At 41.3% G+C, this 25,398-nt stretch overlaps 1 protein-coding gene across 1 annotated transcript in view; it reads left to right on the top strand.

Annotated features, from left to right (window-relative positions):
- Positions 1-25,398, top strand: part of LOC137370623 (protein unc-13 homolog B-like) — a 783,931-nt gene that overhangs the window by 205,750 nt on the left and 552,783 nt on the right. The window contains exon 3 of the mRNA XM_068032730.1: positions 6,059-6,158. Coding sequence (XP_067888831.1) covers positions 6,059-6,158 — 100 coding nt within the window. The remainder of the gene's footprint in view (positions 1-6,058; positions 6,159-25,398) is intronic.

Here is a 25,398-nt window from a genome sequence, read left to right on the forward strand (position 1 = left end):
ATAAGAGACAGGATTTATAATCATCTTGAAAAGAATAAGTTCATTAGCGATAGTCAGCACGGTTTTGTGAAGGGTAGGTCGTGCCTCACAAACCTTATTGAGTTTTTCGAGAAGGTGACCAAACAGGTGGATGAGGGTAAAGCAGTGGATGTGGTGTATATGGATTTCAGTAAGGCGTTTGATAAGGTTCCCCACGGTAGGCTATTGCAGAAAATACGGAAGTATGGGGTTGAAGGTGATTTAGAGCTTTGGATCAGAAATTGGCTAGCTGAAAGAAGACAGAGGGTGGTGGTTGATGGCAAATATTCATCCTGGAGTTTAGTTACTAGTGGTGTACCGCAAGGATCTGTTTTGGGGCCACTGCTGTTTGTCATTTTTATAAATGACCTGGAAGAGGGTGTAGAAGGGTGGGTTAGTAAATTTGCGGATGACACGAAGGTCGGTGGAGTTGTGGATAGTGCCGAAGGATGTTGTAGGGTACAGAGGGACGTAGATAGGCTGCAGAGCTGGGCTGAGAGATGGCAAATGGAGTTTAATGCGGAAAAGTGTGAGGTGATTCACTTTGGAAGGAGTAACAGGAATGCAGAGTACTGGGCTAATGGGAAGATTCTTGGTAGTGTAGATGAGCAGAGAGATCTTGGTGTCCAGGTACATAAATCCCTGAAAGTTGCTACCCAGGTTAATAGGGCTGTTAAGAAGGCATATGGTATGTTAGCTTTTATTAGTAGGGGGATCGAGTTTCAGAGCCACGAGGTCATGCTGCAGCTGTACAAAACTCTGGTGAGACCGCACCTGGAGTATTGCGTGCAGTTCTGGTCACCGCATTATAGGAAGGATGTGGAAGCTTTGGAAAGGGTGCAGAGGAGATTTACTAGGATATTGCCTGGTATGGAGGGAAGGTCTTACGAGGAAAGGCTGAGGGACTTGAGGTTGTTTTCGTTAGAGAGAAGGAGGAGGAGAGGTGACTTAATAGAGACATATAAGATAATCAGAGGGTTAGATAGGGTGGATAGTGAGAGTATTTTTCCTCGGATGGTGATGGCAAACACGAGGGGACATAGCTTTAAGTTGAGGGGTGATAGATACAGGACAGATGTTAGAGGTAGTTTCTTTACACAGAGAGTAGTAGGGGCGTGGAACGCCCTGCCTGCAACAGTAGTAGACTCGCCAACTTTAAGGGCATTTAAGTGGTCATTGGATAGACATATGGATGAAAATGGAATAGTGTAGGTCAGATGGTTTCACAGGTCGGCGCAACATTGAGGGCCGAAGGGCCTGTACTGCGCTGTAATGTTCTAATTCTAAAAAAAAATTCTAATTCTAATTGGCTGGTTGGATTTGTCTTGCATTTTGTGTACAGGACATATCTGGGCAATTTTTCTCATCGTCAGGTAGATTCCAGTGTTGTATCTGTACTGGAACAGCTTGGCGAGAAGCGCGGCCAGTCCTGGAGCACAAGTCTTCAGTACTATTGCCGGAATGTTGTCAGGGCCCATAGCCTTTGCTGTGTCCAGTGCCATCAGCTGTTTCTTGATATCATGCGGACTGAATTGAATTGGTTGAAGACTGGCATCTGTGATGTTGGGGACCACAGGAGGAGGCCGAGATGGATCATCCACTCGGCACTTCTGGCTGAAGATGAATGCAAATGCTTTAGCCTTGTCTTTTGCACTGATGTGTTGGGCTCTCCCATTGTTGAGGATGGGGATATTTGTGGTGCCACCTGCTCCTGTTAGTTGTTTCATTGTCCACCACCATTCACGACTGGATGTGCAGGACTGTAGAGCTTAGAACCGACCCGTAGGTTGTGGGATCGCTTAGCCCGGTCTATCGCATGCTGCTTCCACTGTTTGGCATGCAAGTAGTCCTGTGTTGTAGCTTCACCAGGTTGACACCTCATTTTGAGGTATGCTTGGTGCTGCTCCTGGCATGCCCTTCTGCACTCTTCTTTGAACCAGGGTTGGTCTCCTGACTTGATGGTCATGGTAGAGTGGGGGATATGCCGGGCTGTAAGGTTACAGATTGTGGTTGAATATAATTCTGCTGCTGATTGCCCACAGTGCCTGATGGGTGCCCAGTTTTGAGTTGCTAGATCTGTTCGAAATCTATCCCATTTAGCACGGTGGTTGTGCCTCACAACACGATGGAGCGTATCCTTCATGTGAAGATGGGACTTCATCTCCACAAGGACTGTGCGATGGTCACTCTTACTAATACCGTTTTGGACAGATACATCTGCGACAGGTAGATTGGTGTGGGCAAGATCAAGTAGGTTTTTCTTTCTCGTTGGCTCCCTCACCACCTGCCGCAGGTATGGGCAATAGATGCCAGCCTTGCTGGTGACATCCACGTCCCACGACTGAATATATATGTACATACATATATAACAGAATGGTTAGGACAAAGGTGTGAGACATGAGGCTCATAAAGGCTGTGTTTTTTTACTTCATCACCATGTTTTTGTTTTTTGTGTGAAGCGACTCCATGGTATCAGTGAAGCAGTTTCCAAACTGCAGTGACTATTAATTCCTGCGCTTAGCTACATATGCACAATTTCAACCTAGTTAGATGTCATATAACCAGTTTTTCCATACTTTCTATCTTTTCCATTTACATTTTTACACATTCTCTTCAAACTTCTTACTTCCTTAACTATTCAGAGTTCATTGTTTATCTAATACCTTTTATTTCTTCAATGTTTCTGATTTTTTCTTTATTGATAGGTTACATACCTCCATCCCCACATTTCTATTTATATCAATGTGCTGATCCAGCTCTTATTTTTCTCAGTTGTGAAAAAAGGTACATGTCCAAAATGTAGGCTGTGAGTTCTTTGTAGATGCTGGTTGATCTGCTGTGTGTCTACAGCATAATCTGTTGTTGTTTCTAATTTGCAGTATTGGTGGTATGTTGGATTTTACCGCAACAGACATTAAAAGCTGAGAGCAATCTCATGGAAGCAACTCTGAATAAAAATCCCATGAAGCTCTAAACCTGCTGTTTTCCAGAAGCAGCAAATTAATCAATCAATCAATCTTCTTTATGCACAAGTAGTAATAATAGTGACTTTGAAATTTGTTGGCTCCCAGCAATTGTATTCACGAGACATGGCATTACCACCGAGTGAGGCAGGGGTCTAGGGCTCCGCTCTCAGCCTTTTCCTGGCTTGGCCGTTAGAGGGTTTAATATTTAAAATATTGTGTTTCTAGCTTCCCTCACTGACTCCTTGCTCACTGCTCTCTAACTGTGATTGCAAAGAAATCAACCAGACAGGTTTTCTCCGATTTAACCAGGAAATATGTAAGTTTATTAACCTTAAAACTCTTGCAGTTCTCGTTGAGGTTCAGTGCGCACTTTCAAACTTGTTTTGCTGGACTTTTGTCTTGAGGCTTAAGTTACTTCCATGGGTCCCTGGAACTTTGCGTGAGGGAGAGAGCGAGAGAGAGGTGCTCTCGTCTTGAAGTTCAGTTGCAGTCGCTCCCAAAAACTGTTCTGTGAGCACAATCCAATTAATTCCAGGTTGGCCAGCAGGTTAGTCATTTGACTAGCTCCCTGTTTAAAAAACAGCCTCTCCTGCGAGGTTTGTGGATTCCTTCAAGCTCACCAGACAGTCTTGCGGTGGGGGTGGTGGGGGTGGTGAGGGGGTGGGGGGTGGTGAAGGGGCAGGATGCTGGCTCAATGACTCTCAATGTCTCTTGATCATCTTTATTGACAAAAACCCATCTGGCATTGAATCAGGGAGTGATCCCATTGTTTACTTCATGCAACTGTCTTTTAGGATGTAAATGTGCTGCCATGTTTTCAGCCACTGCTGTGGTCTTTTGAAACAAGTTATTTCAAGTCCAGTAACAGTTCAAAAATAATGTTCCATATAACGAAATTAATATTTCTCATTTTGGCATTTGTGGTTTCCATCACACATGGTCTTCACTGTTCTGTAACTACTTGTTTAATGAACCTCAGTGTGCTCACATTTCAATTATGCTCAATTCTTTTGAGCAGATACTTTGTATTGGATACATTGTGATGCTCAAAAACACTTCTACAGTATTTTATTTATGTAAATACATATTTAGGATGTAACCAACTGGAGGATTTCTGGATTATACTTTTATCTGACTTTCAATGGACAGGATAAGTATGACTTAATAATTGGTTTTAGTCAGCGGCATCTCTGAGTGAAGCTCATTATGACTAATGCCTGCAATTGAAAACAGGATCATACGACAGACATGGGAGAGGAATGGGGGCTGACATTCAAACGTCAGCAGAGGTGTAAAACATGTTGTACCTCATAGAATCATAGAATGCCTCGAGCACAGAAAGAGGCCATTTGGCCCATCATGTCCATGCCGGCTCTCTATAAGAGCAACTCAGTTAATCCCACTCACCTGCCTTTTCCCTGTAGCTCTGCAAATTTTTTTCTCTTCAGATAATTATCCAATTCATTTTTGAAAGCCACGATTGAATCTGCCTCCACCACACTTTCAGGCAGTGCATTCCAGATCCTAACTACTTGCTGCGTAAAATAGTTTTTCCTCAAGTCATCTTTTGCCATTCACCTTAAATTGGTGACCTCTAGTTCTTGACCCTTCCGCCAATAGGAACTGTTTCTTTCGACCTACTGTGTCCAGACCCCTTATGATTTTGAACACCTCTGACAAATCTTCTCTCAACCTTCCCTTCTCTAAAGAAAACAGCCCCAGCTTCTCCAGTCTGTCCACATACCTCATCCCTGGAACCATTTTCATGAATCTTTTCTGCACCCTCTCTAATGCCTTCACATCTTTCCTAAAGTCAGGTGCCCAGAATTGAATACAATTCTCCAGTTGAGGCTGAACCAGTCTTTTTAAAGTTTCACCATAACTTCCTTGCTTTTGTACTCTGTGCCTCTATTTATAAAGTCCAGGATCCCGTATGCCTTTTAAACCACTTTCTCAACCTTCGTTGCCACCTTCAATGATTTGTACACATAAACCCCCAGGTCCCACTGCAGTCGAACTCACTGTAGAATTGTATCCTCTATTTTATATTGCCTCTCCTTGTTCTTCCTCTCAAAATGAATCACTTCACACTTCTCTGCATTAAATTTCATCTGCCTCTTGTCCGCCCATTCCACCAGACTGTGATATGTCTTCTTGAAGTCTGTCACTATCCTCCACATAGTTCACAATACTTCCAAGCATGGTGCCCACAATACGTCCTCCCCTCCCCTCCACTCCCAATGTTACTTTCCATTGACTTGCATTCACAGTTTAGTTTCATAAATTAAGAATGCCTACTTGGGGAAAATCCTTCAAATGCCAACACCTGTGGAACTTTATCCCAGCATGTGCTACCACCTTCAGGAGCGTGATAGAAGAAAATAAATGGCACCATGTTGTGAGAAAATGGCTAGATTCATGATCTAGTTTCATTTGTGAAGAATGACCTCTTGGGATAAGAGCACCTGTGGAACTTTATTCCAGCATGAATTTCAGAGAATAGCCTTAACCTATTAAAGTGCTTATGTATAAATGCAACAAGTATTCACAACAAAATGACTAACGTTGAAGCTGCCATGGCAGTTGGAGACTATGTTCTAATAGAGAACTCAAACATGATTAACCCAGTATAACAATCAGGTAGATCAATATGTCAGGAATGCCTGGGAATTACAGGAATAGACCCATTGGTACATAATAAGTTTTCCAACTAAATATTTGAGTTAAACAGACCAGTTAGCTTAACATCAGTCATTGGGAAAATGCTAGAGTCCATTATTAAGGAAGAAATAGCAGGACATTTAGAAAAACATAATGCAATCAAACAGAGTCAACATGGTTTTATGAAAGGGAAATCATGTTTGACACGTGGCTTGGTGTCAACATTTTGGCTGACAACACTTCTGTGAAGCGCCTTTGGACATGATACTATATTAAGGGTGCTATATAAATGCAAGTTTTTGTTGTTGCTAACCTTTGCAAAGGCCACTGCTGGACCTTTAAGTTAAAAAGGAACTTGTGTAACATATACCTAACTGCCACTTGGATTAAAAGGCATTTTTCTTCTTTGACAGATAAATTTAACACTTATGTGACGCTGAAAGTACAGAATGTAAAAAGCACCACAATAGCAGTGCGAGGGGATCAACCTTGTTGGGAGCAAGACTTCATGTTGTAAGTACTGATTTAACAAACAGATGTTCCAGAATAGGGTACACAGAGAGGAGTTTCTTGTGTATCCTCTACAATTTACTTGATAAGTAAAAGCATAATAAAAATAACTTGTGAAGACCAGTGTGACAAATTGTTTCTAGGATTCTTCAAGAAGTTTTCTTTGTGTAAAAATTGCCTTGAAATGTATGTCACTGACAAATTTAGATCCTCATAATTGCTTGCCAGATGGTAGACTTCGAAGATTACTTTGCTGAGTAATCTGGTGCTTGGTTTTATAAACTGAGGATCACGTTCTGAATTCTGACAGGAACAATCAACATTTTTCTATAAAAGTTAATTTGAGAGTGTCAGGCTAATGGTTACGTTTTTATAAGTGTGCCTTTATTTAAAAAAAAAATTAACAATATTCCTATTTCTTACAATTTTTGATACATTAATTGCACCAGAGTGGGTGCAGTACCATGAAGTGACAGATGTGGCAGTGAGCCTATTACATCTGTCACAGTGTCATGTGTTGCTTTGGAAACGAGGTTGGGAAATCATAAAGTTACATACTGCTGAGCCCTCCCACCCGCAAAGCAGCATGCCCTTTCTGGCAGCAGGATTGTTGCTTTAGTTGTCATTGAATACATTTCTTTTTAATGATTTGGTCTTATTTGATTGATTGTTTCTGATGAAAATTGAAATAATAGAGATTTTACCAGCAACCATACTGATTTATGCCTGATCTCCAATTATATCTCTCTTAGAACCTGAGTTGGATGCTTTATCTAACTTGCTGGATAAGATCTCTTAACTCACTGCTGGGCTGTGCATTACAATGGTGGCCATTTTCCATCCAGTTTTTCTTTCTCTTGCTTTGATGGCACGGTTGAGATTGGGAACTTGGTCTGTGAAGAAATGCGATCATGCCATCAAAATCTTGATACGATGGTGCAATGTGTTGGGGTACTCTTGATAAGTTGCTTGGATACTTTAAAATTAGATTTACACCACTGCTAATTAATCCTCAATGTGAAACATGGGAAAAAATAGTTTATAAGTCACATGATTTAAGTTGGAAAATACCAGAAAGTATCTGTTGTTTTCTACAAATCAAAAAAAAAACATTGGGGGTTTGAAAGTTAGCTCATTCAAACAATTTTAGTTTCTTTAGAATCATCTGTGCATTGAAAATGAATTGGTTTGTAAGATGGGCGGGCTGATTTAGTTCCATCAACATGAAGAGGATTTCTTTTTCCTTTGCTCCTATTAGAATGCATAGAATAATTAAGCCTGCTAACTTTGAAGGTACAATTGCTGCAGTAAAAGTGTTTTCTTCCTAATGAGTGGAATTGAGCTTGTAATTAATCATTGAGCAACAGTTGTTAGGCTCAGTTGTGTAAGCTTTTTTACCCCAGCCATGCTTTCCTGACATTTTTCGACTGTACCGCTATTGACATTACAGGGTCACTTTGGAGATCAGTGAATGAAAGCATAGAATAAGAGCAATAACTGCTGATAACTGCTGATCTTCATGGTTGCTGTTTTCATAATACAGTAAGAATTGGCTGAAGTGTGAGAGATAAGTAAGTTTATATTTGCTGCTGAGAAAACAAGGAGTAAGGTCTTAACTTACAAATTGAGGTTTATGGATTTCACAGGGAACTTAAAAAGGCATTATTTTTGCATTTGTCGAAAAAATATTGCTGTATCGAGTCCATGTTTAACTCTTGAAAAATATTAAAATGGATTGCTTATGCTGGAACTAGACTTGCCCAGAATCACAATATATTCTTTAAAGATCGTAAAATAATTACAGATGAGGAAAGTTGTTCTTAATTCATCCATCAAGAGACATTCTACCCCTACCCACTGTCGCATCCAATTGTTTCTTAAATGATACCAGGGTTTTTGCATCCACTATGGAAATTAATTTTACTTGATCATCACCATTTCTATGAAGAATACTTTCCTGTTATCCATCCGAAAGTAATCTTTTACAGTTTGAATCTTATTTCTACTCCTGCAATTTAAAGAGTTGTCTTTTTACAAACCCATAGAAACCTTATATTCCTCCATAAGATCACTCCATAGATGTCTCTCCTGGCTGTAAACGCCAAATCTTTCCTCATAATTTGGACCTGTGACACTGGGGTTCAACCATATGTCTCTTCTTTACACTACCTCCAGCACTCAAATTTCTCTCTCTTGTTTCTTGGTAACCGGAACTGGACACAATATTCAAGATGCAGTCTGTCCAGATAGCTATACAGTTAATCATTACCTTCTTTGACTTACGTTCTACTGTTTGTTTAGCATTCAACAAGCTTTATTGAATTCTACTCTGCATTGGTTGAACATGTTTAATATTGAGTCTACAAAGACTCTTTCAACTTAATTTTCAGCTTTTTTCAGGTAGAAAGCAGTAACCAAAAGAAACTAGAAAACACAAAGTACAAATGTTCAACTGGAGAAGAGCTAATTTCAGTGATTTAAGAAGGGACCTAGCATAGGTAGATTGGAAAAGGTGATTGCAGGATAAAGCAGTAATGGAACAATAGAGGGCCTTCAGGGAAGAAATAGTTCAGGTACAAAGAAAGTATTTTCATTTGGATGACAAAGGAAATGAAAGTTGAAATAAAAACAGGAAAAAGAGGTTTATGACAAATGTCAGGAGCAAGATTCAGTTAATAACCAGCAAGATAAAGTACAGAAGGGAATTGAAGAAGTTCATATGGGAGGCAAAGTGAGGTTATGAAAAAAATTAGCAGGCAACATGAAATTCAACCCTAAAACATTTTATAAATGTAAGTTGTAAGTGGTTAGCTGGGGAAAAAGTTGGGCCTGTTAAGGACCTTAAAGGAAAATCTTCCTGTTGAGGCAGAGGACATGAGTAAAGTGTTAAATGAGTTTGCATCTGAGTTCACAAAGGAAGCAGATGGTGTGAAGGTTACGCTAAAAAAGAGGGATGTTATGAACAGGTTAATAATAGGTAGAAAAGACATACTAAATGACTGTATCGGTGCCGTTTCCTGCTCCCGCCCCGAACTAGAAAACTTTATCAACTTTGCTTCCAATTTCCACCCTTCTCTCACCTTTACATGGTCCATCTCTGACACTTCCCTTCCCTTCCTCGACTTCTCTGTCTCCATCTCTGGGGATAGGTTGTCTACCAATATCCATTATAAGCCCACCGACTCCCACAGCTGCCTCGACTACACTTCTTCACACCCTACCTCCTGTAAGGACTCCATTCCATTCTCCTAGTTTCTCCGTCTCCGACGCATCTGCTCTGATGATGCTACCTTCCATGACGGTGCTTCTGATATGACCTCCTTTTTCCTCAACCGAGGATTTCCCCTCCACTGTGGTTGACAGGGCCCTCAACCGTGTCCGACCCATTCCCCGCACCTCTACCCTCACCCCTTCCCCTCCCTCCCAGAACCGTGACAGGGTTCCCCTTGTCCTCACTTTTCATCCCACCAGCCTCCATATCCAAAGGATCATCCTCCGCCATTTTCGCCACCTCCAGCGTGATGCCACTACCAGTCGCATCTTCCCCTCCCTTCCCCTGTCAGCATTCCAAAGGGATCGTTCCCTCCACGACACCCTGGTCCACTCCTCCATTACCCCCACCACCTCGTCCCCGTCCCAGGGCACCTTCCCCTCCAATCGCAGGAGGTGTAATACCTCCCCATTTACCTCCTCTCTCCTCACTATCCCAGGCCCCAAACACTCCTTTCAGGTGAAGCAGCGATTTACTTGTACTTCTTTCAATGTAGTATACTGTATTCGCTGCTCACAGTGTGGTCTCCTCTACATTGGGGAGACCAAGCGCAGACTGGGTGACTGCTTTGCGGAACATCTCCGCTCAGTCCGCAAGCAGGACCCTGAGCTTCCGGTTGCTTGCCATTTCAACACTCCCCCCTGCTCTCATGCTCACATCTCTGTCCTGGGATTGCTGCAGTGTTCCAGTGAACATCAACGCAAGCTCGAGGAACAGGATCTCATCTACCGATTAGGCACACTACAGCCTGCCGGACTGAACATTGAGTTCAATAATTTCAGAGCATGACAGCCCCCCATTTTACTTTCATTTTTAGTTATTTTTTCTTCCTTTTTTCTACATTCTTTTTTACATTTTTTACAATCTTTTTTTTGCATTTATTTCATTTCATCTTAGTTCGTTCAGTTTGCTTACCCACTGTTTTTTTTCAGGTTTGCACTTGCTGCTGTTCAATATTCAGTGTATTTACACCTAATCTGTACTAATGCTTTGTCTTTCAACACACCATTACCATATTGTTTGCCTTTGCTCCGTGACCTTTTGGTCAGCTATGTGGCCTGGTCCAATCTACACCTTCTCCTTTGTTATCTCTTGCCCCACCCCCACCTCACTTGCTTATAATCTGTGACTTTTCTAATATTTGTCAGTTCCAAAGAAGGGTCACTGACCCGAAACGTTAACTCTGCTTCTCTTTCCACAGATGCTGCCAGACCTGCTGAGTGATTCCAGCATTTCTTGTTTTTATTTTATACTAAATGACTAGCCTTACTGAAAGTTGATAAGTTACCTAGTTTGGATGAAATGCATCCTAGGTTGTTGAAAGAAGCAAAGGTAAAACTAGCAGAGGCATTGTTCACAATCCTCGTTGGATACAGGAGTCGTGCCGGAGGACTGGAGGGTTGCTAATGTTGTACCACTATTCAAGAAAGTGGAGATGGATAAACCAGGAAACTACAGGCCAGTCAGCCTGACATCAGTGATGGGAAAGTTATTGGAAACCATTAATAGGGACAAAAAATAATCATTTGGAAAGGCATTTATTAATCAAGGAGAGAAGCATGGATTTGTTAAAAACAAATCTTGCCTGACTAACTTGATTGAATTCTTTGACGTGGTAACAGAGAAAGTTGATCAAGGTAGTGCAGTATATATGAATTTCTGGAAGGCATTTGACAAAGTGCCACACAGGAAGCTTATTAAAAAGATGGAAGCCCATGGAATTAAGGGGAAAGTGGTAATATGGATATGAAAAGTCTGTTGGAGCAGAGAGACCTTGGTCTCTAAATACACAAATCCTTTAAGGGGGCAAAGCAAATTGAGAAGGTGGTTCAAAAAGCATATGGGTTATTTGTGTTTATAAATAGAGAAATAGAATATAAATGCAAAGAGATCACGCTAGAGTTTTATAAACCACTAGTTTGGCCTCAGCTGGAGTATTGTGGACAATGCTATGCAACACACTTCAGGAAAGATGTAAAGGCCTCAGAAAGGATACAGAGAAGGTTTGCCAGGATATTACCAGAAATGAGTGACTTCAGTTATTTTTTTTTTTAAAGTTATGAGGAGAGGTTGGAAAAGATAGCACTGTTCTTAGAATAGGGAATGTTAAGAGGCAACCTAATAAGAGGTTTTAAAGATGATGAGCGGTTTTGATAGAATAAATAAGAAAAACTATTTCCACTGGCGAGTGTGACAATATTTAGAGATTATAGATCTAAAAGCATTAGCAAAAGATCAAATGGAGATATGAGGAGAAACTTTTCACTCAATTTTGTTGGAATCTGGAACACTCGACCTGAAAAAGGTGGTAGAAAGCTTATTCCATAAATAATTTTAAAAGGGTATTGGATGGGTATTTGAGGATGAGGAACATACAGGGTTTGGGAAAAAAAGATAGGATGTGGAACTAAACACGTCTACTCTTTCAAAGAGTCAGCACAGGCATGATGGGCCAAATGGCTTCCTTCTGTGTTGTATTCTATGATTCTGTTGCATTCATGGAACTTCCTTTGTGCAGCACTTTACACTTGTCGACATTAAGTTTGATCTGCCATTTTTCTGAACATATGCGTATTATGTCCAACTCATTTTGTAATTTCTGAGCTCCCTCCCTGGTACGATTGCTCCTCCTAGTCTTTTTTTCCTCCCATTGACATTTTTTTTATTTTTCAGTGGAAGCCAAGTGTGTCATTTTTAAAAGGAGTAAAATCTACAGCGGATGCCTAACCTGTAATGGGTTCAGAATGGCTTCAGAGGGAGGTGTTCCCTCCCTTTTCAGTTTGCTTTATCAGGTAGCACTGATTCCTTTATTCCTATCATGTATCAATGCAATTTCCTTTAGGAGAAATACTTACAATAATTTTAAAAAATGGTAGTTTAATGACTTTCCTTTTTCGCCACAAGTCCAAAATATGATTCAATCTGTATTCCATCTGGTATTAATTATGAAGCCATGGTAGCACATTCCATAAAATAACTCACCGTCCAGGAGAGTGCTTAATCTTTTGATGCATCCTTGCTGTAACCTCAGTGGAACACTTCAAAAGCCAGAACTCACCTTTGAGGCACAGCACATGTTTCAATTTACTGTGAATTAAAAGGCAGTTTAAACATTCAGCTGACAATATAGCACACTGTTTTTCTGGCTCTTTGAAGAGTGGTGGATCCTAAATTCTAACATTAGCTTCATAACATTCCATCAGAGCAACATTTGGAAATGGTATGAATAAGCCTTGGATGGATTACATGGTACAATGTCTCTGCCAATAATTTCAATCTGTCCCTATATGCTAATCATTTATAGTAGCATTTAGGAACCTCTTGAAATGATGCATCACTCCCCACCAACCTGCATCTCTGGCATCAGATTTGGTGTGGTTCTCCTCCCTGCTCCTGTTACTGAAACCCAGCATGTCCTCAAACCAGCTGAGCACTGTGGCTGCCACATAATGCTACGGTATGCTAGGCCATGCTTCACTCAAATAAATATTGAAGTGCTGGAGGTGATTTATTTCAATTAAAGAGAAAGTTAATCATAGCAGGTCTGGCAGCATCTGTGGAGAGAGAAGCAGAGTTAACGTTTCAGGTCAGTGACCTTTCATCAGAACTGGCAAAGGTTAGAAATGTTATAGGTTTTACGCAAATAAAGTGGGGGTAGGGCAAGAGAGAACAAAAGGCAAGGTGTTGATAGGACAGAGGGTCACAGAGAATAACTGACAAGGATGTCATGGGGCAAAGGCAAAGAGTGTCTTTGCAACATCCTTAAACACGGGTGAGGTCCCGGAGGACTGGAGAATTGCTAATGTTGTCCCCTTGTTTAAGAAGGGTAGCAGGGATAATCCAGGTAATTATAGACCGGTGAGCCTGACGTCAGTGGTAGGGAAGCTGCTGGAGAAGATACTGAGGGATAGGATCTATTCCCATCTGGAAGAAAATGGGCTTATCAGTGATAGACAACATGGTTTTGTGCAGGGAAGGTCATGTCTTACCAACTTAATAGAATTCTTTGAGGAAGTGACAAAGTTGATTGATGAGGGAAGGGCTGTAGATGTCGTGTACATGGACTTCAGTAAGGCGTTTGATAAGGTTCCCCATGGTAGGCTGATGGAGAAAGTGAAGGCGCATGGGGTCCAAAGTGTACTAGCTAGATGGATAAAGAACTGGCTGGGCAACAGGAGACAGAGAGTAGCAGTGGAAGGGAGTTTCTCAAAATGGAGACGTGTGACCAGTGGTGTTCCACAGGGATCCGTGCTGGGACCACTGTTGTTTGTGATATACATAAATGATTTGGAGGAAAGTATAGGTGGTCTGATTAGCAAGTTTGCAGACGACACTAAGATTGGTGGAGTAGCAGATACTGACGGGGACTGTCAGAGAATAGACTGGAGAGTTGGGCAGAGAAATGGCAGATGGAGTTCCATCAGGGCAAATGCGAGGTGATGCATTTTGGAAGATCCAATTCAAGAGTGAACTATACAATAAATGGAAAAGTCCTGGGGAAAATTGATGTACAGAGAGATTTGGGTGTTCAGGTCCCTTGTTCCCTGAAGGTGGCAAGGCAGGTCAATAGTGTGGTCAAGAAGGCATACGGCATGCTTTCCTTCATCGGACGGGGTATTGAGTACAAGAGTTGGCAGGTCATGTTACAGTTGTATAGGACTTTGGTTCGGCCACATTTGGAATACTGCGTGCAGTTCTGGTCGCCACATTACCAAAAGGATGTGGATGCTTTGGAGAGGGTGCAGAGGAGATTCACCAGGATGTTGCCTGGTATGGAGGGCGCTAGCTATGAAGAGAGGTTGAGTAGATTAGGATTATTTTCATTAGAAAGACGGAGGTTGAGGGGGGACCTGATTGAGGTGTACAAAATCATGAGAGGTATAGACAGGGTGGCTAGCAAGAAGCTTTTTCCCAGAGTGGGGGATTCAATTACAAGGGGACACGAGTTCAAAGTGAAAGGGGAAAAGTTTAGGGGGGATATGCGTGGAAAGATCTTAACGCAGAGGGTGGTGGGTGCATGGAACGCATTGCCAGCGGAGGTGGTAGACGCGGGCACGATAGCGTCTTTTAAGATGTATTTAGACAGATACATGAATGGGCAGGAAGTAAAGAGATACAGACCCTTCGAAAATAGGCGACAGGTTTAGATAGAGGATCTTGAGCGGCGTAGGCTTGGAGGGCCGAAGGGCCTGTTCCTGTGCTGTAATTTTCTTTGTTCTCTTTGTTCTTTGTTCTAGTGTGTTAATAGGGTGTAGTGAAAGACAAAGCGTTAGTGCAGAGAGGGTGTTAAATGACAGAATAATGAAAGCCCTAGCCAAAAGCACAAACATGAAAAAAAATGCAAAAACAGTTGGCAGGCACACGGTAAAAAAAAAATGAATGATGAAACAAATTAAAACAAAATAAAAATAAAAAGGGGGGCCAGTCATGCTGTGAAATTATTGAACTCAGTGTTCAGTCCTGTAGGCTGTAACGTGCCTAATTAGTAAATGAGGTGTTGTTCCTGGTGCTTGCATTGATGTTCACTGGAACACTGCAGCAATCCCAGGACAGAGATCCAGGTCTGTGTCAATGTAAACAGCAAAAGTCCAAGTTGTTCCAGCTGCGGCAACTTGGGGCTCTATGGAAGAGATGATTGCTGCCCTACCAAGGGAAAGATATGCAGAAAATGTGGGGGTCGAGACCATTTTGCTAAAAAGTGCAGAAGCAAAGCTGAACACAATGGGAAGCCTGACCAAACAATGTAAAGGAAAGAGAGATGGAAGTAGTACAACCGTGAGACGAGTTGAAGAAGATGCATTGAGTGAGGACATGAATAGCAATCGTGGATGCATGTTTCCTGTCAATGGAAGCAACCATGAGAAAGTTCCAGTGATTGTTGGGGGTGTTGAAGTGAGCATTATTGTAGATTCAGGCAGTGATAGTAATTTTATCAGCAGAGCTCTGTGGGAGGAACTGAAGGTAAAGAGAATCAAGTGCACATTGTGAAAATATGTCAAAAATCTTTATCCTTACACACCTAAAATACCACTTCAAACTTTTGGATATTTCACTGCGAGTGTGAGAGCCGGGGGTTGGAGTGTAGAGGCAGAATTCATAGTGATTGAGGAGGATGGTGAGCCTCTTTAGAGTAGAGAAACTGGGCATGCCTTGGGGTGCTCATATTGGATTGAAAGTGAATTCTGTGAAATCCTATGTGGAGCTTCGAAAGCAGTTTGGATCAGTGTTTCAAGGAATTGGGAAGTTGCACAATCGCCAAGTGAGATTAATAATTGACGAGAACGTGAAGCCTGTAGCTCAGCCTGTACGTAGAATACCTTTTGGTCTGAGAGGGAAGGTTGAAGCAAAGATCAAGGAACTGGTTGACCAAGACATCATAGAGCCAGTTGAAGGACCAACACACAGATTTTCATTAGAGGAGGAAGCTGAATCATTCATGCGGTTTGTGGCAGTTCATGCTACACCGAGAGCAATCACAACTAGAGAGATTTAACGAGAGTCAGACAAAGATGCAGAAAGGAATGATATCAGGCAGAGAATCCAAGCTGGAAATTGGGAGAATTGCCCATTCAGAACAAACATTGCTATGCAAGATGAACTGTGTATAATTGGGAAGTGTGTTCTCAGAGGTAACAGACTTGCAGTGCCACAAGAACTTAGGCCTAGACTAGTGATGCTAGCTCATGAGTGTCACTTGGGAGCGGTTGGTACTAAGCAAAACTTACGAAATAAAGTATGGCGGCCAAGGTTGGAGAAAGATCTGGAGCAGTTTGTCAAAACATGTCATGGATAACAACATGTCAGCAGACCCAATCCAACACAGTGGCACAGTGGCGCAGTGGTTAGCACCGCAGCCTCACAGCGCCAGCGACCCGGGTTCAATCCTGGGTACTGCCTGTGTGGAGTTTGCAAGTTCTCCCTGTGTCTGCGTGGGTTTCCTCCGGGTGCTCCGGTTTCCTCCCACATGCCAAAGACTTGCAGGTTGATAGGTTAATTGGCCATTATAATTTGCCCCTAGTATAGGTAGGTGGTAGGGAAATATAGGGACAGGTGGGGATGTGGTAGGAATATGGGATTAATGTAGGATTAGTATAAATGGGTGGTTGATGGTCGGCACAGACTCGGTGGGCCGAAGGGCCTGTTTCAGTGCTGTATCTCTAAACTAAACTAAACCAGTACACAGTACACTGTTACCAAATGGACCATGGGAGGGTGTAGCAGTTGACTTCTTAGGCCGATTTCTCAGGAGAGTCCATGCTAGTGGTGATTGACTATTAGAGCTGTTACTATGAACATGCGGTAATGAAGTCTACAGCAGCAGAGAAAACGGTGTTTGCATTGACTGAAATATTTGCAAGACATGGTGTCACGGCCGAGGCGGGAGGAGTGTACTGTTAATTCGGTCCCACTTCTCCACAGGTCAGAACATTTTTTTAAATTCATTTGTGGGATGTGGGCGTTGCTAGGCTAGGCCAGCAATTATTTCCCATCCCTAACTGCCCTTGAACTGAGTGGTTTGCTGGGCCATTTCAAATGACATTTTAAGAGTCAGTCACATCCCTAACTGCCCTTGAACTGAGTGGTTTGCTAGGCCATTTCAAATGACATTTTAAGACTCAGTCACATTGCTGTGGGTCTGGAGTCACATGTAGGCCAGACCAGGTAAGGACAGCAGATTTCCTTCCCTAAAGGACATTAGTGAACCAGTTGGGTTTTTACAACAATTGACAATGGTTTCATGGTCACCATTAAACTAGCTTTTAATTCCAGATTTATTAATTGAGTTCAAATTTCACCATCTGCCATGATGGGATTCAAACCCATGTCCCCAGAGCATTAGCTTGGGCTCTGAATTGCTCGTCTAGTGACATTAGCACAATGCCACTGCCTCCACATAAAAAACATATCAATAAATTTTTCCACTTACCAAAACAGCCAATTAGATATTCTATTTATCCCTAAAATAAATCACACCAACTAGGTTTCTTTCAGAAACAACAAAATTATCCATTTATTATAAAACCAAGTCTTAACCAATAATGGAGTATTTTTGTATTTGAATTGAGATATTAAAGCTCCTTTTTTTTCCATAGCCCTCACAGACCCCACATACATCCAAAAACCGGTTAACCGGAATAAAGGGATTTTTGTTTACAGCTGTTTCAAAGGAATAAGACAAAAATGTATACTGAAGCGAAGAGTTGGATATCCTTTGGTTTGGCGAGGTGTCCCAAAGTTGAATAGTTGGATGCCACTTGGAGTCTTTCCAGGCGAGGTTGATAAATAGTCTATTTTGGGTAGGTGTTCAAAGGAAGTCAACTGCAGAAACTTCACATAGGTTTTCCATCAGGTGTGCAGCAACAGGTGTCAATTCTTACACATTCAGTTGAAATCTTTTAAAGATGCAAAGTTCCTGCAAACATTCAGGATTTCTAAAAACACAGGAGGCAACAGTAAGTATAGCTTGATGCAGGGATTCTTCAGAGACAGGAGGAAATAGGAATCTGCCACAATTGAAATACTGTGTTTCTTCTCAAGAGATGCAGGATTCCTTTTCAAAGAGAATGGTGGGCAGGCCTTCTTCTCTCCAGGCATAACCAACAATTGACTCTTTCAAAAGTTCAAACTGAAACTAAACTTTTCCAGAAACAAGTGACATGGCCACTATAAATCACTCTTTTGTCATTTGCTTGTAAACATCTGTCCCTTTAGGTCAGAAAACAACTCCCCTGTTGGGTTCTTTGTAAACAGGTGTTTTCCAGTAACTGTTTACATTCCACTCCAAGGTCAAACTCAGTCCCAAACCTTTTTTCTTCTAAAAAAAACCCCACAATGTTCAGTCATCTGCAGATGATTCAATGGAACTGAAATTCTTTTCAGTTTTTAAAATATACAATCCCAAGTTTTAATACAAAAAATGGAAATCCTCATAACAATGGTCTACCAGTCACTTTGTATTCATACAATGAGCCACAATTCATTTCACAGACCTTTGCAGATTACATGCAAGTTGCAGGCATTCACCATCACAGAATAACCCTAAATAGCCACAGGCAAAAGGGAAAGTGGAAAGACAAAACCAATCATTAGAGAAATGGATGAGGATTGCTCAGACTGAGGGTAATGACTGGAAGGAGGTGTTGTTGTCATAAGTGGCCATGTATAGAGCAACTACACACTCTACGACGGGAAAGAGCCCAGCTGAATTGTTAGTTGGACACAAAATACACACCAAGATACCAGGGCTGAGTTGGGAGAGTTCAAGTAAGATGGCTGCACCATATTATCCCAAGGCGTACATGGTTATGACAAGAAGGGAAATCGTGTGTCTGCAGTCGCCAGAAGGAGTATAGTATGACACAAATTCTTCATGCGTCAAAAAGTATCATGGTGACAGAGACAGTAGCAGATAAACCAGATGTTGGAGCTGAGGCGAACTAACATCCAGCAATGCAGAGATTCAAGCCAGTGATGCTGTTGGCAGGCAGACAGTTTGCTATCCAGAGGGAGAAACATTGGTTCCAAAGAGGCCGACGACATTTCCTATCCTGATGTGGTGACCAGAGTTCCTGAGACAACAGGCAGACCACGATGCGAGAGGAGACCACCAAAGTGATATGAAGATTTTGTGTCATAATATGTTCAAAACAAAAAGGGTGTATGCCAAACACTTCCCTTGAAAGCAAATGTAATTGAAGAAATTCATTTACTCAGTGAGTTAGGAAAATAATGATTTGTTAAGTTTGGTTACAAAATTTATTACAGTATTTTTAGTAAGAAATGGAATTTAAGCTACGTATGCTAAGCAGGAAAATCATGGACATGTTTTGGTCTGATAAGGGAGGTACGTCATGATTGTATGTGTTGGCTTGAGTATGAGAGACTATATGATACTTGGAAGAGAAACTGAAAGTAGCTTTGTGTTTTGGGGCAAACACCTGACGTGGGGGGTTTTTGTAAGTTCATATAGGCATATGCTGCAGCAGTGAAGAGAAGTCTTTGTTAAAGCTTGTAAAATATTTGTTAAAGTTAAATCGTGACTTCAAAAGTGATTCTTTCAGCCTGAGATGTGGCAGCCATGTTTAAAGCAATGAAAACAACTGGATTTTTGTGTCAAAAATGAAGTAAAGCAGGATCCCATGAAATACATTTTTGTTTTTTTTACAGGAAAATTACCTAAGAAGGTTGCATATGTGAGAAAGTTTTCAACAATTTCAAACCAGTAGAATCTGTTATAATGTATTCTAAGTGCTCATCTATTCATGTTTAAACTGAAAATAAAAGCAATGATAGTTCATACAAAAAGGTTTCAGGCTTTGGAAGGACTATTCTATTCATGTTTGAAAGAAAGTTCTGAATAAAAGTGCTGAATTTAAAATGTTTTATTAAACATCGTGCTTCAATATACTAAGTACTGCTGTAGAGCTATTTGGTAAGGAAGCAAAGGTAGAAATGAAACAAAAATCCTTTATTTCTTGGCTTTCAAGATTAAACCACCAGATTCTAAACAAATGCTGATTCCTCATGTTACATGCAGTGATTTATTTAGATTATGTTTTATGCAGGGAACAGGTGATAAAGAAAACTGATTTCTTTTTCCAGGAACCAATCAAAAAATGCTTGCGTCCCAGTTTCTGGGGAGAATCTCCTTTGAATTTCTTTCCAAATCTTTTCACTGGTTATTTGCATCCTCCCAGGGCCTCATCAGCCTCAAGTGGATGTAAAAAAAATCCCATCACACTACGTGAATAAGAACAAGGGAACTCTCCTGGAGTCATGGGAAACAGTTCTCCCTCAATCAAGGGATGATCTGGTCACTTATCTCATTGCTATTTGTGTGACCTTTCTGTGTGCTCTCTATTAGTCATAGAGTCATTTATGGCACAAAAGGGGACCATTCGACCCATCTAGTCCATGTCGGCTTGCCACAGAATCATCCAGTCAGTCCCACTCCCACGCTCAATCCCTGTAGCCCTACAAGTTGACTTCCTTCAAGTGCCCATCCAATTTCCTTTTGAAATCATTCATTTTTCCACTTTCACCACGATGTGAATTCCAGGTCTTCTATATCTACTTTCCAGTGTTCTGGCTTGCAGTGGTCAATGGCATGGGAAATCTGCTTGTTATTCCAAATTGTTCTCTTCACTACTAATTTAGGGATTTAAATTTTTGTTTTACAAAAATAAAGTTTTTTTTAATAAGTATAAACATTGATACATCTGATCTAAAGTCCTGCAGTTGAAAGATTCTAAATAACCATTGTCCTTTTATGTCAGAGGCTGTTCATAGCAAGTTCAACATCTTTACAATGTACTGCAAGCTAAATTAACATGCAAGATTTTCACTCTAATTATACTATATGTACCCCACATTGCAAGTGTACAAGGAAAGTTTTATAAAATTTCTGTATGGTTTGGAAGGTGCATTTTTATTATCATCTTCATTATTTCTAATCATTAACAGTAAAAGCTAGAATTCTGTAATGAGCACCAAGGTCCAGACAGATGTTTATTAGCACCATTTCTCTATCTACTCCTATGACATTGTTGATACGCTAAGCCTTTCATTTACTGTTCAGAGGTATTATTGGAAGGGAACAGTGAAATTTGTGATCTCTCATCTGTAACATTTTGATTTAATTACAGCCTTTACAGTAATTTTTATTCATTAGTGGGATTCTTTTTCTTATAGGTGTTGTGTGATTACCTTTAAGAGTGATGTCACTTTAAGATCTTAGTATGTGAATGACTAATTGCCAGACTCACTCTGTAACTGTAATGCCAATAGGCAAGTCTTGTAAATAGTTAGATCTGCACTGTATGTACTTGTTAGCTGTTGTTAAACCTGTTTAAGATCTTCAATCAACTGAGCTCCACAGATCCCATTTCTGTTGCATCAGACATGATGGCAGCTGTGGTGAGAAGACAGAATCCAAGATTGAAGACCATGAGGAACACAGCTTTGTAAATGACTTCCCTACAGCTGGAAGAGAGAAAGTTAAAGAAAAATACTGGCCCAAACAGGGAAAGAAGAAAACACTTAACTCAAAGTGTAGAAGACAGAGCTGAATGACAAGCTGCAAATCAGTCACTGTGATCGGGTGAGTCATTGTGCCATCTGTAGAAGAATCCCTATTAAAAAAAATTCAAGCAAGCCTTGAGGTGCTTGAAAAAAATCGATTCTTTTCAAAGGCTCAGTGGGAGAAAAAAAGCGGGGAAGACCCGATTTCTCTCCCAGGCTGATCAGGTCCGCGCCATTACAGGAGGCAGCCGACAGCAAAAAGCACGGGAATCCTCCATTCACGCAGTTCGCAGCTGAAACTATAAGAAGAAACCCCATTAACTCACTCCAGTGTGAAGAGCTTTCATTCACTCAGGTGGAGTTTTAACAAAACATAAAACCACTCAAGTGTGAAGAATTGCCTATTGAACGGCTGTATAAACAAACTTTAGCCAAAAAAAACAGTAGAAATGCCTATTACACAGCTGTATAAGCAGACAGACCAGAGTGCTGGAAGCTAGATAAACAGACAAGCTGCTCATGTCAATCAAACCAGCCAGTCTAAAGTAGAGAATTTTTTAAAGGGAAAGTAGTACAGAGTCACAGAAGCGAGTTCTTAAAACAAGTTTCACAGTAAAAGAACAGCAGGAAAATGAATACCAAATTTCCTAGCATGAACTAGAAAGCTTTGGATATCCTATCAGAGTTCAAACGGTTTCAACAGAGAATGTAGTTATACTTTACAGATCAAGTAAAAAAAGACTGTAAAAATACTAATAGCAATTTGAAATCAGAGATTGTACAGAATCAATAACTCAGGGTTATCTGACAAGGACCAGAAAGATCCCGCAATGATCTGGAAAGTGCTGGAAGATCAACTCAGATTAAGAATGAATTTTAGAATTCACTGCCTAGAATTAATGTCCTACAGGCAACAGCCACAGGAATCAATAGACCAGTTCATCAGTAGATGCCACAGCAAGGGCAACGAGTGCGATTTTTCAGAAGTTAATATGTTAGATCGGATAATGGAGCTGGTGATCTTATCAGCACCCATTGAAATGTTTCAGAAAGAACTCTTGGGGAAAAAGAAAGGTTACAGCATTGATGCACTGCTGGAAGATGGCAGAAAATATGAAGCCATTGTAGCTGGACAACAGCACCTGCAAGCACTAGGTGCAGCCAAAAGTATTGGCACCATAACCAGGTCGAAAAGAGAAAGCAAGCTGTGTGGTAAGTGTGGTTGGTCCCAGTCAGGGCGAAGCTGTCCTGCATTTCATGACCTGTGCAAGGCGTGTGGTGCAAAAGGACACTGGGGCCACCTATGAAGAAATTCTGGCTCAAAGACGTGGCCAGAAGTCACGGCAGGACACAGGCAAACAGAAAACAGGGCAACAGTAGCAGAGAACGCACCAGAGAACTGCGTAAACGCAAGCCGATGCATGAGCTCCACAGTGAAACAGACCTGGGACAACACTCGGAGAGAAGTAGTTCTCAGACGGAAGATGAACTGGCATTCCACATTGTGAACCTGACACATCACATTGATGAAGTCAAGCAACTGGAAGCTTTCACCACTATTAACATCATGTGCACAATGAAAGCTGGCAAACATACACTCAGGGTCAAGATTGACACTGGAGCTAGTGCAAATATCCTACCAGTCCAAATCCTCCAAGATATGTACCACAGTCTTTGGAAATCAATGATACAACTGACAACGGCCAAATTATCTGCACACAATGTCACCCATCCCGCGCAGTCGCACATTAACAATGCAATGTAGCTATGGCAAGTCAGCTTGGAAATCGCAAACATTCTACCTAGTAGACATGAACGGACCAGTTGTGGCAGGACTACCAGCATGTAAGGACCTCAACATCATAACTATCCACAGGAGCATTGCTAAGGGGAAATCTCCAAGGACCGGAACTGCAGACTCTGACCACCATCAAATGGTGCAGTCTGGAAACCCAGCAACAGCATAACTATGCCGCATCTTCACTTTTGATGTTTAGAGAAACACCAGCACCACAATGAGCAGAACGGACAGGTATCTCCATGAGACCAAGTAATCCTTCCCCAACAAGTCCTCAACCTTGAGCCCCCAGCCTTCAGATGCGGAGGATCACAAGAGGCAAAGGACACGCAATGTCCTGAAGAGGAAGAGGAGGAATGAGTTGAAGCATTGTCCATTGGCTCTTCGAGATGAAGGGCTGGAATTTTCCAAGAATGACAAGGCCCCAAAAGTGGTCTTCTTGAAAAAAGCAACAGAATATATTGGCAGGCTGAAGGCAGAGCAACAGAAAATGAATGCAGAAAGGGAGAAACTTCAGAAAAAACAGCAACAGATTAGATTAGATTAGAGATACAGCACTGAAACAGGCCCTTCGGCCCACCGAGTCTGTGCCGAACATCAACCACCCATTTATACTAATCCTACACTGATCCCATAATTCCTACCAAACATCCCCACCTGTCCCTATATTTCCCTACCACCTACCTATACTAGTGACAATTTATAATGGCCAATTTACCTATCAACCTGCAAGTCTTTTTGGCTTGTGGGAGGAAACCGGAGCACCCGGAGAAAACCCACGCAGACACAGGGAGAACTTGCAAACTCCACACAGGCAGTACCCGGAATCGAACCCGGGTCCCTGGAGCTGTGAGGCTGCGGTGCTAACCACTGCGCCACTGTGCCGCCACATAAATTCCCCAAGCAAGAGTTGTCAAACCTCTGAGACAATATGGACTTTTGAGCCACTATATTTGTAAAGTTCATAATCTCTATATGTATGTAAATAATTTTGATATCTACTTTAATGTATTTTTACTATTAGCAAATGAGACCTATCTTTGGAAAGAAGGGGAATGTTGTGTGATTGCCTTTAAGGGTGATGTCCCTTTAAAATCGTAGTATGCTAATGAGTTAAGCACCAGGACACAGTCATGTGACTACTTGCTAGACTCACTGTGTAACTGTAACACCAAAAGGCAAGTTCTGTAAATAGTTAGCTCTGCACTGTATATACTTGTTAGCTGTTTGAGATCTTCAATCAACTGAACTCCACGCATCTCATTTATGTTGCATCAGCCAACATTAAAAGCTTCTCATTTTGTCAGATGATTCTGTTTTCTGTGTTGCTATTAATATCTTCAAATGATAATGAGCCTGCAGTTCTTCCCTCCTCTCGATTGCAGAGGTGGATGAAAGATGAGTTCAACTACTTTCCCTTTACTGGAGAGCTGGATGTTCCTTCTAAATGCAAATCAGTTGTAAATATAACTCAGCAGCATGGGGAAGATTTCACACTCAGCTACAGAGGGCCTTCTGATAGTGGAAATTTAATGGTAAACGGAAGCAATAGGATGTGTTTTGTCACTTGCAAATCCATTTTGAGTGAGAAGGAACTCAGTGCAGAGACTTTTGTGTGAAGGCGCAATGGCAATTTATATATTTACACACACATGCTGTTGATGCAGGAATTAAATTAGTGAAGGGATGGGAAAAAAACAAATTCTATTCCTGCATTCTGAAGAATCAAAATGGTCACCTTGTCATTGAAGGATAGTAGCTGCATAAGAAGTGTGCATAGTATATTACCATTGATGTAAGGAAATGAAAAAGGGAAGATCAAGATACAGGGAAGAAAGAGATTAATGTCTAGAAGTACTACTAAAATGAAATTATCAGAGGCTGTAGGGAGTATTTCAGATGTTTGTAAATACTCTGCCTGTTTTTAGCTGGATTGAAATTTGCACTTTTCATGAAGGTTCTGCAAGTTTGAATCATATTCCTACATGACATTCAGCAGAATGAGGGTCCTGCACAGATGCAACATTTGGTAGTTAACCTAGTCAGTGGGCATGGGCGCTGACTAACACTTCCATAAGTATTTCCACTAAACTGCGGACCACCCAACTTGCCTTTCTGGATCCCCTGTTGGCTGATATTGTTAATGGTTCTTT

This window comes from Heterodontus francisci, chromosome 1 (genome assembly GCF_036365525.1).
Source record: "Heterodontus francisci isolate sHetFra1 chromosome 1, sHetFra1.hap1, whole genome shotgun sequence".
Lineage (NCBI taxonomy): Eukaryota > Metazoa > Chordata > Chondrichthyes > Heterodontiformes > Heterodontidae > Heterodontus > Heterodontus francisci.